General features: G+C 44.4%; 1 protein-coding gene across 1 annotated transcript in view; it reads right to left on the bottom strand.

The window, feature by feature from the left end:
• Positions 1-13,299, bottom strand: part of ELL2 (elongation factor for RNA polymerase II 2) — a 34,286-nt gene extending 20,987 nt beyond the window's left edge. The window contains exons 1-2 of the mRNA XM_062628496.1: positions 13,067-13,299; positions 6,004-6,051 (exon numbers count right to left, since the gene is read on the bottom strand). Of these exons, the coding sequence (XP_062484480.1) occupies positions 6,004-6,051; positions 13,067-13,195 (177 nt within the window). The 5' untranslated portion in view covers positions 13,196-13,299. The remainder of the gene's footprint in view (positions 1-6,003; positions 6,052-13,066) is intronic.
• Between the last annotated feature and the right edge of the window lie 1,020 nt (positions 13,300-14,319).

The following is a 14,319-nucleotide window of genomic DNA, read 5'->3' as shown; positions in this document are numbered from 1 at the left end:
AATGATTATGAAAGTTACTACAGAGCAACTATAAACCTGAGATGACCACCCGGGCCTAAATGATGCTAAAATTGATCTACTTTCTACAAAATTTACTACCACTGATTGAATGTTTCAGTATAGTGGTTTTACTATAAACACTGCAGGTATGTATGCATGAATTTGACAATTTGAAATCAACCCACTGTAGCAGAGGTAGTGTCTTTTAGCCTGATACACTTTCTGGAAAAACAGCTATCTACTATGATCAAGCCAAGGCTGCCCCTCAAGAAATACAGCTGAACAGAAGAAGCAGGTAAGTGTTGCTATGCATGCTGGGACTCATTCTCACAGCTTATTTTGAGTAAAACTTTATTTTTCACTGATCAGCCTGAAGAATGGCATGCACAGAAACATAGTGCATATACATCAGGCATTTCTGTACCCTCATATTCATATCTCAAATTCTGGAAGGTTGCTGTGGGTATTAAACCTCAGAGTGCCTCAGTGTGTTTTGATGCAATAACATGAAGGCAGAAGCAGCCTTGAAGCACATTTAAAAACATGTTTGTTGCTGTTCCACTGTCATCAGTGAGGTCCTACTTCTCCCAGATATTGAAAAAGACATTGATAAAGTATGAGAAAAACAAGTTTGCCTCCTTACCGGCAGATGCCTATGAAGCTTATCACCAACAATGACCTCCCAGGAGCAAACTCAAATGGAAACACTGAATGTTTTAAAGATTCCCTCACACACAGAGGCTGAAGATGATGAGGGAGCCATCTACTACCACCACTGTGACAGCTGTCTTTGCAGAAGCAAAGAAAGGGTTTAGAAATTTACTTTCATTCTCAAATTTTTATGATATATTTTGCTCAAACTTTGTAAGAACTAGAAGACCATTGCTCAGGCCTTTTCTAAAGGAAATCCTGTAAGAAAGTGTCGTGGTCTAAACCCAGCCAGTCAGGAGTAAGGAGTAAGTTGGTGTGGCATTCTCTTTAATTAAAAAAAAAAAAAAAGCATAGGATACATGAAACAAAAAGTGAAAGAACAAACATTCTGTAGAGGTTAAGTCTCAAAGTTTTTATGAGTTTGAAATTTGAGACTTCAGGACAAAATGGTAAAGTCTTCTTACATCAAGCTGTTTGGAAACAAAAGAATGCAGAGAAGCACTTCTAAACCTTCACAAATGAAAATAAGTGACACAGGACAGTATGCTACCAAGCCTATTTCAGAATCACAGAATGGTGTCCTTTTAACTGACTCACACACACACCAAAAAAAAAAAAAAAAAAAAAGAAATCAAGACTTAAACACAGATGAACTCTGGTAAGCTCCAATCAAGCGTCTGTACAACCTGGGGAAAACAAGGCAGAAGTGGGCATCACCAAAAGCATTGTTTGTGACACACAGAGGTACCCCATTCCTGCCTTATGCCTTTCACCCCATGACAGGGAAGTTTTCCTGGCAAAACTCAATGCTGCAGACCCTTCAGCATTATCAATTTGATGTGCATGGAGAGTGGCATGTTGTGCCCTAAATGGCCCCCAGTGTCACATCTGGCCAGGCGGGAACACTTCAGAACAAATATCGAGCAACTTGACCCTCTGCTGTCTACTCTAAAATGCTAGTTTAAATTCTATGTACTCAAACTGGTTGCAATTTCTTACCATCTAATGGATTCAGTAATAGAGAATAACCACTAGAACAATTCAGACTCTTGACTTTAATCCCTTCCTCTTAATAATTGATTTCTGGATCTATCATATTACCCTATCTTACTCTGACATACCATCCTCATTTGACTCTCTAATGTAGGAGCAGTTTTAATCATTTTCTCCAAAACCTCCTGTCCAGAATCACTCCAGTTTCTGCGGCTCTTAGCTTTTTGTACTTCTGTCCTTCTCTTTTCCATCATTCCTGCTTGTACTGTATGCTGTTACAGTATCCTCAATTCAGGCCAGATGTATTTTGCTTTCCAAGACTGAGTGATACAATCACAGAATGGTTCAGGTTGGAAAGAACCTTAAGATCATACAGTTCCAACCCTTTGCCACAGGCAGGGACACTTCACAATAAACCTTGCTGCCCAAGGTCCCATCCAACCTGCCCTTGAACACTGCCAGGGATGCGGCATTTACCACTTCTTTGGGCAACCTGTTCCAGTGCCTCACCACCCTCACAGTAAAGAACTTCTTCCTTATACCTAATCTGAACTTCCCCTGTTTAAATTTGAACCCACCACCCCTTCTCCTATCACCACAGTCCCTAATGAAGAGTCCCTCTCCAGCATCCTTGTAGGCCCCCTTCAGATACTGGAAGGCTGCTATGACCTGTCCACACAGCCTTCTCTTCTCCGGGCTGAACAGCCCCAGCTTTCTCAGTCTGCCTTTGCATGGGAGGTGCTCCAGCCCCCTAGTGGCCTCCTATGGAATTTGCTCCAGCAGCTCCATGTCCTTACGTTGAGGACACCAGAACCGCACACAGGGCTCCAAGTCAGGTCTCAAGAACACAGTTGAGTCACCTAATTCCTTTCTAAACATATCTACCTACTCTCTCTTCTTGTTCTTCTATAGTATAGCATCATCTTATCAGGTTGACATGAGCACTGTATTTTCAGGTGCCTCTGTTCAGCATACATGTTCAAGTACTCCCTCCCTCTCAGTCTTTCTCTTGTCTTTTCTCAGAATCATTTCAACCTTACCACCTCACCTTTTAAGGGTAAGATACGGTAGCTCACAAACCATACCCACACCAGCACCCACTTCACACTGTAAGCCTCTATATGGGGTTAAAGGAGGTAAAAATAAATATTTGCAGAACCCTCCAATTTAGGGATGTGCATCATGGCAGGAGATCAAGGACATCACCAGCTACAGGTATAGCATATGCCTCGTAAATTATGTCTAATAAATTTAGTTGGAAGTTGCAGGACATAACAGAGAAAGTTAAAAATAAAGGAGAGAAGCCACATCATGGAAACAGCAGTTGTCTGAAACATTATCACTACAGAAGTACACTGGACTATAAACAAACTTTATTTTTTATATATTTAAATGTATCCCTACTGCATTAAAAGTTAATTGCCAATATTCACATTCCTCAGGGCTATTTTATCTAGCACAGCATGGCTGCTACATCCTCCAGGCAGCTTAGGTGTATGTACTCCAAAACTTTTAATTACAAGGTATTTCTTAAAAATTATGATGTAATAACCCATTTCTTGCAGTCCCTCTGTGTCCTTCAGGTATTTCAGCCAGCAGCAGACATTACCATCCAGACTGGGAGTGAGATATTTCCAAACATAAGAAAAGTTTTCCTTCCCAAAGACCACCCTGTGATCTCGTGTGAAAGTATTTTAACAGTCAGCAGCTATTTTATTAATTCAGAAATCACAGGGTTCTTACCTATGTTTTGTGCAAACTGTTCCAGGACAGTTTCAGTGGTTCTTCAGCTGAACTGCATCTAGAGGCTATCTATGCAGTACGGACAAATGATTTACTATCCTAAAGAATGCAAACCATCTTACTGCATTAGCAGATTTGCTGTTGTGCCTTCAGAGGCCATCTATATACTTCCATCAAGCTCCAGATTCCTTCAGAGCAACTCTACCATGCAACACAAAAAAATTAAGCTTGCTAGTGGGGTTTTTTTTTTTTTTTTTTTTTTTTTTTTTTTTTTTTGCAACATGACTGCAGAACCCATCTGGCATGAATACTGGCTTCTTGTTGAACATATACATGAAATAAAAGCTTCTCCCTTGTAGCTTCTTGCGTAAGCCTCCTTTCCTCAATTCCCACATGTAACACAACTTTAGATCACTCCAAGGCAGAAGGCACCTGTACTTCTCCACTCCAGCCTTTACGATCATCCACAGAGGACTGGGAGTAGAGTATGTGTAACTAGAGATGGAATATGGAATACTAAACAGTAAAAAAAAAGAACAACTTTGTTTTTAATATTAGTATTTTATCCTCATCTGGAAGTTAAGACAGTTGCATGAATTGCAGAGGAAAAACTTTTGAGAGACAAAAGTCACTGCCTGTTTCTAGCAGCATTTAAGGAAATTCTCTGCCATTATAGGTGACCTGCAACACCTTGGCAAGAATGCATCTTGAACACTCTTCACTCTGTAAACCTGCAACTGGAAACCAGTCCAGAGGAGGAAGGCAGACCTTTCAAAGGGCCAGGCCAGCCCTCTGTCATGCAACTGGTGTACTCTGGAAATACTAAGTACTATGTAAGGCTGCACAATACAGAGATAATGACCTAAACATTTCCCTCCTGCAGTATGTACAGTAGTAAATGTCCTGTTTTAACTTATCATCTGCCCTAATATCCTTAAATTTCTCTCCTTATTGCTGAGACTTAGGCTCTAGGAAATTTCTGCAATAAGTTGCTTAGTTTGCTTTTATTTAAATATGGATAGATTTGAAATGTACTTTTGGTCTAGCGTGAACTATCCCTGCCCAAGGCAGAGGGGTTGGAACTAGATGATCTTAAGGTCCTTTCCAACCCTAACTATTCTATGATTCTATGCGAGCTTATTACTTCTGCAGCAAGCAGCAAGGTCCCTGTAGATGTTTCCATCTTAAAGAGCAAGGGAGCAAACCTTACTGCTGAGTTACATGATGAAAAAGCACAGACCTGGATTAACTTTTTAGTGGAAAGAGGGGTGACAACACTGAAAGTTAACAGCTGGCTCCTCAGCACTCTTGTGGCCCCAAGATTTTGACACTTTTTCATAAAAGCCCCAGATTTTTTACAGCTGAGAAATAAAGCCTCCCCCAGCCTAGTAACATCTCAAACTTCACGTACTACTGCCTTGAAGCTGATACCAGAGAACATGGAAGAAAGCAGCACATGAACTTTTGCACAGAATGAGTGGGTACAGGGCAGATAAAGCATACTGGTAATTTTTCCTTCACTTGCAGGACATCATGTTACCAGATAGATTCATTATTTCTACTCTGAGAGCTTATTTTGAATTCATCTCTTGCTCCATCCCTTGCAGCCCTCAGGCACCTGCTGCCATAAACAGCGGGTCAGGAAGCTGATCAATGGATCTGGACAGTCCATTCCACTTCCCAGCCAAATTAACAAACAACAACACAACTTTCCTCTTGATGGCAGCATGAATTCAGATAGATCTGTGTTCCCATCCACTCTCTCCTGGTACTGCTATTTTGGCTGATGATTATCCACTCTAGCAAAGAAATTCTTTTACTAGTATAAATATTTGACAGTATAGTTTAAATTGCAAATAATCTACAATGGGAAAGGATCTTACAAGTGCAATGTTAAGAGACTTTTGTCTGTAGAAGTAGGTTTGTTATAGACACGATTCTCCCAACATCTGAGTACCCTTCAGCCAGACTGAGCTGGACTAGGGCTGTAGTTTCACATCTGTGGGCAGTCTTTAAAAATGAGTCTTTGACCATCCCTTAAAATTCAAATATTAAACCCAAAATCTTAAATCATTCTACTTGGAAAGCAGTCTGTATTTAATTTTACCTTCAGCCTTAGTTCTCCAATTTGCATCATTGCAAAACTGATTGTTTAACAGGACCTATGGCCTTTAGGAGGCCTCATTTCCTCATGTTTTCTTTCAACTTTTCAACAGGCTTGAAATACTGTCAGAGTTTCAGGACAGGGTCAAGAACAATCAGTAGTCTGTGGTATACAAACCCCTACCCCTCAGCACTGCCATTCTGCTTTACACCTTGAAACCAACCACTGAAAGTCCATTTTAAAATATTAAATTTGCCCTGCTTAGTTGACGACTTATAAGGTATTCCCATTGCTTTCAGATTTAGGCTAAAAAGTGAGAAAAGCAAGATAAAAAAGAAGCATATCTAAAGCATGATTCACTTTCAACTACACTGAATTAATAATTACTAAGAAAATATACAATGCGAAACATCTGGCACTAAGCAGATTTTACAAATATAGAGTATTTAAAAAAAGCAAAAGTGGTTAAACTACACTGCATCTATTTTCCAATATCAGTACAAAATACTTACCCCTTGGGATCCTTGAAACTGAATTGAAGGCTGAGAAGAAACACAATCCTACGAGAAGAAAAGTAAGTAGAATGTAAGTAAACTGACAAAACTCCACACTCCCGCAGAGGGTTCTTTGTCTGCAGAGAGAGAAGGTGGATGCGCCCACAGCAAACTCCTCATGCTCCTACCATGATGCAGATCCCAGGGGCCAGGGCTCCAGCAGTGGCTCCAGGCTCCTTGCAGCATGCAGGGCTTCCCCCATATGGCGCCAAGGAGCACAAGAGCTGATACTTTATCACCATCAGGGTACCACAGGGAGCCTAGAAAACGCTGTACAGTGGTATCTGCTGGCACTGAAGGGAAAACCAATCCCTTCTCTGCCTGAAGTACCACTAATGTGGGAGTCCAAAATTATGTGCTTTCCCACTCTCAAACCCTGCCCTACTGACCCAGTTGCTTATGGACTGAGATGGCTTCGTTTCGGACGAGACTATTCAATGACACATTTTCACATGTACTTGAGTTCTAGGTATCAGCTTAGATTACGTGATGAACACAAGCAACCTGTCTACTCAAAGGGTCTTGACAACAACAGCTTTCCTCGTCAAGACAACACACAGGGCCCTGTCACTTCCCACTGTCAAGATTACCTGCTCTTTGCTTAGATCCCCAGGTGTGGACCAGTAACGCCAAGGAGCACTTGCAACACTAGAAACCAAGCATCCTACCGTCTCCCAGCAGTGCAATCAGCCCAGCTGTCCTCAGGAAGGCAAGGAGTAGCCTCTTCTCCCTCACACTCTTAATTCATTAATTAACCTCAACAAGCATGTGTCTTAAAGTCAAAAATCAAACTGGCTCCCAAAAAATCCTGAGCTCCCTCAAACAATCCTCACTTCTTCAGTACCTATCTGCCAAGCGAAATACACAACATGGCCAAAAATAATAAGAGACATTTGCACCTTGTCACTATGAAGTCTCTCAGCCTGCACCTGACCTGCAAGGATGGAAGAGTTCTTTACTACTGCTGTGCTGACACCATAGTCTGTGAAGATGTGCAAATGTTAAAGGAAAAACAAAAAAAAAAACAATCAAGGAGCTTGCTAGTTGGAAATGTCTTTTCTCTGTCACAAGCTGGCTTCTGGTCAGGTCTACTCCTCAACACAGCCCAAACAGCAACCAGTGCCAGCAGGAGCCTGCTGATAAGAATATCCCATTCTAGCAGCAATGCTACTTTGCTCAGCACTACTGAATCCTGAAATTATGCTGCTGGACACAAAACCATGGTCAGCTATGCTGACAAGCTCAATTTGCTAGGCTTTGTCCATAACATGTTGCAGGGAGTTTGCCAGCCCACTGCAAACACTTAACCTAAACAAGTTGCACCAAAGGATGAAATCCTAATGAATAAAGACTTTATTCCAGCAAAAGCAAGTGTTTATGGATTTGGAGTTTAGGTGCCATTCAGAAGCACGCAGGATTGGGAAGTCGATTTAGATGCAACCCTGCCCTCTCTTCCTTCCAGCCAGATTCCTCCTCCTTCACTTGCACTTCTCTCACCCTTTTGCAATAAAATCTGTCTCACTCACCCAGCAGGAAACTCTCCACCACACTGATCTTGGCAATGAGCTGGTGCTGCTTATATAGGTACCAGCGAGTGCTGGAATGTACGACTAAGCCAAGTCTCAACACTGCCTAAGAGCATCACCTAGTGCCACAAAACCCTGGAGAGGGGCTCAGGAAGAAGTAATACCACTGGAGGGCTGGAGCTCCCACATGCATTGGCAGTAGGGTCTTTAGAAATGACTATGCTTGTTTTTCCACAATTGGAGGCTTATACATTTTCTCAAGATACACAGCAGCCAACAATAAGTACAACCTTAAACACTGAAATGGCCTGCTGAAAACTTTGTCTCCACAAACCTTCCAACTTACAGGCAGAAAGTTTTAGAAACGAGATGAGTTTGAGACTACTAATGTACCTGTCTGCTTAATCAGCACATCCCAAGTAAGCTAATTTTAAAAATTAGTGTTACACAAAGTCTGGCTAACAGGTGTGAATCCTAACCCTTGTCTGACATTTTCCAGAATGAAGTTTAACCTATGAAGGCAATTCACAAAACACTGAGCCAGACCCGCAATGCAATGATAAGCATAGGACCACGCAGCAGCCATCACCGAAGCAGTGACTCACAGAATTTGACACAAACTGGGTTTTGAGCTGGAGCAACTGTGCTGGTGTAACCAGCCACCTCCCCTGCTTCAGTGAGAAAAAATGCCATTAAAAATAATCTGAATTTAGCAGGGCATCAAGCAGAAAGGTCCCACCTATGTGCTGAGAAATGGCCTGGAGCAGCAGGCTGCTGTGGCACGGAGAGGGGCAGCCAAACCTTTTGTCACCTCTGTGTCTGACAAGCTGACAACCACCACAAGTTGTGGACCTGAGGAGGTGGATCTCAGGTTTCAGCACAGATGCAGGAAGCGCTACTCCAAACCCCCATTCCCTCTGATCCCAAGATCACCCAGGTTTTCTGCATTTCTTTTCTCACAGCAAAGAGTATGAAGCTTTGGAGAAGCCAGAGACCAGAAGTCCCACCACTTTCCCATGCTCATTCCCCTCATACTTCCTCACCATCTGCCCTCATTAGGTGTTTTAGAGGCTGCAACCCTCATTAGCCCTGTACTGCATCCATTTATACACTTGCTGTCCACTAATTAGTTGAGTCCCTGTTCAGACCTTCTGATACTGCCCACTCCCAGCCTCCTATGATGGCAAGGTGCACAAGTCCACCATTCAAAAGGTGAACAGACTCACTTACTTCACTTTTTTCTACCAGCTCCATCAGCTGCCCTCTTGCTCCAGTGCTGAAGATGTGGGCAATATCATTTTCTACCATCACCTTACCTACAATTCCCCGAGCCACAGTACCATATCTTTCATACCTCAGCCTTCATGGTCTCTCCTGCTACAGCTGAAGAGAGCAAGATAAGGACAGCTGTCTTTCCTTGCATCTCTCACAAACTAGGATTGTACAGGTGACTCAAAACGTGGGTTGACAGAGCACCCAAGAGCTTTGCAGAACACCAGTGACTCTCTCCATCACCCTTACGTAACTGCTCTCTATTTAGATAAGGAATAAGTTCTCCTACACAGGCCTGCTTAAAAATATTAGCTAGAGGTGTGACAGTCAGGTCGTATATCTCTCCTTAATTCAGGGGCCAAAAACTCAAGAGCTTCTCCAGGTCCACTGTTTTGCTTAAGTCTCTGTGCACACACATGGCACACTGCAAACAACTCACATACTTACACGTCAACACCCCTGTACACGAAGCTACTTACTGTTTTTCAGCCATGGTGACTCAGAGAAGCAGAAGATGCCTTCATATCAGCACATTAAAGATTATGATGTATTATAAAATTCTTCATGTGCTTTGATAATTTTTAAACAGCTATGTATTATGCAGGAGGAGGCTAGAAGAAGATACTGGAACTCCCTGGGAATGCCATCCTAAGGATTTCCCCACTCTCCCTCATCTTCCTATAAGCACCTTCTCTTCCTTTTCAGGGCTTCAGCCAATCAGTGAGCCAAAAAATGTTATTAGTCAATTCAGAGAATCCCAAGTATCCACACAATTTATTATAGAGGTCTCGCAAGGAGAACTAAAAAGCGTTTGGATGGAAAGACTACCTGCACTGACAAAATCCATTAAATTACTACAAAGAATAGTACCGCTTCCATGGAGGAACCCTCCTTACATACACACTCCAGCGAGTGCATCCATCACATCATGCTTCTCACTGGCTGGAAAGACAGTGAGGTACCAAAGCAACCAGCCAAGCTGCACTTACTAAGTTCTGATAGCCAACTCTGACTTCCCAACATGTAATACATAAAAAAAAACCCCATGCTCTGGGTAGCAGAGCCATTTCATGGATATGGAGATGCAACAGGAACTTAGCCTCCTTTGGTGTTTCCATTCTGATTTTTTGAGTTTTGGAGTTAGTGTTTTGTTGGTTGTTTTAATTTTTGGTGTGTGGCTTTTTTCTTTTTTTAAATATGCAATGCCTCCCACACAGTATTCAGTAAGCAGGAAAACCCAAAACATTGAAAAGACCTTAGCAGCACCTCACAAAAACCAGTTCATTTATCCTATTCATCATGAGCAGGCTTAAATACCATTTTACAAGCAGTAAGAGATGATAACAATCTGTATTACCTGGTAGTTTTGGGTGTCAGATGTGAAAAAAACAAAGTTAAGATTTTCACTGAGACTTTTTGGCACTCAATAAGCTTACCTGTAGCTCCTGGTTCCCTTCACTGTACCCATGACCAGCATACAGCAGTGGCAGCCTACAAAGGGATCCTGCCAAAGGAAGCACTCAACCACCAAAACCAGACTGACAGCACTGGAACAACATAAGCAGAAGCAGCATGCACATGCAGCACAGAATGGGCCTCCCTGGCACATCTCCATCTGTGCACCCCATCTCCTGGATCCACAGTACTGATATTGCAGCTCTGGGACCAGACAGGATCCCCCTTGGAAGAGGGAAAGAGGTGGCGTTCTGGCAGAAAATGGGACTGCCCTTCCTAAGGAAGCTGACAAGTAGAACTCCTTAGCTGAACTGGAAAATAAAGCTGTATTCTTGTTGCATGGCCATCAACAGCTTAACAGTCCATGGTGCCTGAAAGAGTTAAGTCTGGCTCCTTTCTTTACCCATTCCCTCCAGCACTTACCCATTCCTAAGGTGGGCAGGGGCTGCTTGGCCTTGCTTTTAGTGCAGGACCACAGGACATCCTTCCTGCAGGACACAGACACTGAACCAGGGCAAGCCATCCCACACTTCCCTCAGTTCTCTCCAGAAGTGTGGCTGCAACGCTATCCTCCAGGGCAACACACAGCACTTAACCAAACTAAAGCCAAAGTATTGCTCCCTGCTACACAGAATACAAAAAGATTAGCTATGCTTTAAATTAATACTGCCACAGATGATATGCAAGGATCTTTAAGCATGCTGCTCAATACAGTCAAAGGAAGTCTAGGCAAGAATGCTCTCCATCCCCTGAAACCAGTCAGCCCCAGGCCAGACGATGGAGTGCATAAAGCAAGGATGGCATCAGAATTTCTCCTCACCTACGGAATGCTGCAGAGATCAGGCCTGCCCAAGAGATACAACCTCTATTCTGTATTTGTAAAGAAGGAGGTGAAGCTAATGTTTTTCATGTAAGAATTCAAGAGTGTTTCAAACTTTAACTGTCATGGCAGCTAAGAAAATCCTGAGCAGCAGTAACAAGGAGTGCTTCATTCTTTATGCAGACTGTTTCAATTTGAACATTAAGCAATTAAGTATGCAGAAACTGATTACTAGCTGCCCAGATTCTACAGGTGATGGTGATAAGTAGGTCATAGGAGGGTTATCCTGATTTCTCCCCTCTACAACTTTTTTTGATATTACCAGCATTATACAAATAAGATCTTCCAGCCCAGGACAGAGGCAGCAGTAGAGCTGTCTGCTACCTTCCACGTATTCCCTTTATCACATTCCTCAGTTTTCAGCAAGGCTGATTTTTACCCTTCATTGCAAATTTTTCAGTTGCACAGTCAGAACTGAAATGGGCCAGCAATGTAGCTGAGCATTAAGCTAGACAGAAGGAAGGTACCACCAGCTACAGACCATCAATCCTGTCCTCCTCTCGCACCAAGCAGATGTGTGAGCTAGCACATCACAACGAGACCTATTTAAAATTGAGACAACAAAGACAGTTTCCTCTCCCTCCCTGATTCTTCCTCCTGATATGGATATTCTTGTCAAATACTAATAAAACAAACCACAAAGCATCTGCACAAGATAACTCTGCGATCACTTCCCGAGCAGTGCCACAGAAGGATTTTCTGCCAGTGCAAAAGTCAGAAATGCATGATTTGGATAAACAGTTTTAAAGATGGTTCTTTCTAAACCCAGAAATTCTGGAAGCTAAAATAACAAAGCTCCAAGTTTTTGTGTTCTATTATTCTTCCACTTTGCCACATTCTTCCACATGGCACATTCAAACTCCATTGTGAGTAGGTGAGGGAAAGCAGGCCTGGCAGGAAGAGTGGAGAGACTCATTTACAGTTCAGGAGAAGAAAAAATAGTGAAATAGGGAAAAGAATCTCAATTAATTTCTTGATCAGAATGACCACAAATAGCTTGTTAGCCAGTTTGCAATTTCCAGATAACTGGGCATTGCATTATGCTTTTTTCATGGAAAATTACATTTAAGTGAGAAATTCATCCTTGTTTAGATAAAGAAAAAAAAAAACCAAAGGAAAGTAATTTTGTTTTCATAAATCAGAAATAAACATCTTCCAAGCTTATCTACCTGTCGTGAGGAAAGCAGTTTCTTTTTTTTTTTTTCTTATAGTCAGCGTGCTTGAACATACAAAATCGCCCGGTGTCAAACTGCGACACCTATAATGTGTACGCGACCCCCGGGATTCACCTCTCCCCATCAGAGTGCCTAAACACCCAAGAAGAGGCGCTCAGCGCCCGTCGCCAGGTACACGCAGCCCCTTTCCGGAGCACGGAACTCGCCCGTCCTCAATTAAAAGCTTTCGGTGAGTGGGGGGCATGCCGGCACCAAGGAAAGCGGCGGCGACTGCAACTACCAAGTACCTGAGTCACTTTTGGAAGCGGCGCGGGCTTCGAGCTTGCGGCAGACCAGGAGAGGTGCGACCAACCTGCTGTGACAGCGCAGCGGCCCTTGCACCAAGGACTGCACGACGATGGAGTCCTTAGTTTTGGCCGGGAGGCGCGGGAGAGTGGGGCTGGAAGTTCGTCAAGTGCCGCGGAAAGTGCAACACCCGCTGCCTTATACCGAGCGCCTTGGACCCGTCCCCCGGGGTGCTGCGCCCCGGGGAGCCCCACGGAGCAGGAGCGGGGACCGAGCGAACGCTGCCCAGAGAAGGGAGCACAACACCTGCCCATGCACCACCGCAGGTCCTGCGAGAAGGACCTCGGAGGACAGGGGATGCACACCTCGAAACACCGAAGCGACACCCCTCTCCGTGGTGCAAACCATCCAAGCACACACCCCCTCACCTTGCCGCTCCGGTACTCCTCCAGCGCTCGCATTGCGGATTCGGTCATTCTGATGGGCAGCACCGAGATACGGGGAGCCCTCTGCTCGCGGGACATGGTGTACTTCACCCCCTCCCGCAGCTCCGCCATCTTTAACGAGCCCCTCAACTTCTACCGCCGCCACTACCGCGCTCACTGCCCATCCCGGGGCTACCGGACCGTCTGCGCGCAGCCGCGTACCGCGCACTAGCCCGGCAGGGCGTGGCCTCCTTATAAAGGCTAGGGAAGGGGCGGGCGCGTGGCGTCACTGAGGGGAGGTTCCACGGCGGCGGTGGAGGTGGTGGTCGGGGGTGCCGGCGATGCTCGTTCTGGCGGTTGTTCCACAGGGTGGCGGCGCTGGGGTTGCTGTCGGCTGTGGGGTGAGGGGTGAGGACTCGGCCCGGTCCTTGAGGACGCAGCAGCGCCCTCCACACCGGGTCTTGAGGTGGAGGACAGAGACCTGGGACAAGCTAACCCGGCCTTGGGAAGGTCAGCCGGTTCTGGGTCATTCACTGCAAGAGGGACATCGAGATGCTGGAGTGGGTCCAGAGAAGAGCAATGGAGATGGTGAAGGGCCTGGAGCACAAGATGAGGAACGGCTGAGAGAACTGGGGGCTTTAATCTGGAGAAGAGAAAGCTCAGGGGGTCTTATGGCTCTCTACAACTGCCTGAATGAAGGTTGTAGTGAGGTGGGGGTCAGTCTCCCAAGTAACAAGTTCAGGGGGAAACACTCTCAAGCTGTGCCATGGGAGATTTAGGTTGGAAAGGAATTTTTTTTTCTCCAAAAGGATGTTCAGGCATTGGAACAGGCTGCCCAGGGCAATGGTGAAGGCACCATCCCTGGAAGTGTTCACAAACCGTGTAGGCAAGGGTCTTAGTGGCATGGTTTAGTGATGACCTTGGCAGTGCTGGGGTAAAGGTTGGACTTGATCTTAAAGGTCTTTTCCAACCTGGTCAATTCTGTGATTCTACAAAACATCACAAAACTGTCGTGTGTATTTTGGGCATGCTACCTGTAGGGAGCCATGATGGTACCTCAGAGGTTGCCAGCTTCACCCACTGCACCACTATTGCTGATTACTGTTTTGTTTTGGACATAGTACTAGGTGTTTTGAAGCAGTTTTCTAGTGTGGATCGGGTGTTTAAGTAGGAAATTGCCCCATTTTATTGTCTCAGGAAAAGGAGCAGTTTAATATCACTGCACACATGTAGCCTTCTAGTGTAGGCCGGACATA

This window comes from Pezoporus occidentalis, unplaced genomic scaffold, assembly GCF_034315485.1.
Source record: "Pezoporus occidentalis ecotype Australia unplaced genomic scaffold, CSIRO_AGI_Poc_V1 ctg318, whole genome shotgun sequence".
NCBI classification, from domain to species: Eukaryota; Metazoa; Chordata; class Aves; order Psittaciformes; family Psittacidae; genus Pezoporus; species Pezoporus occidentalis.
This window is presented reverse-complemented; position numbering and strand designations above follow the sequence as displayed.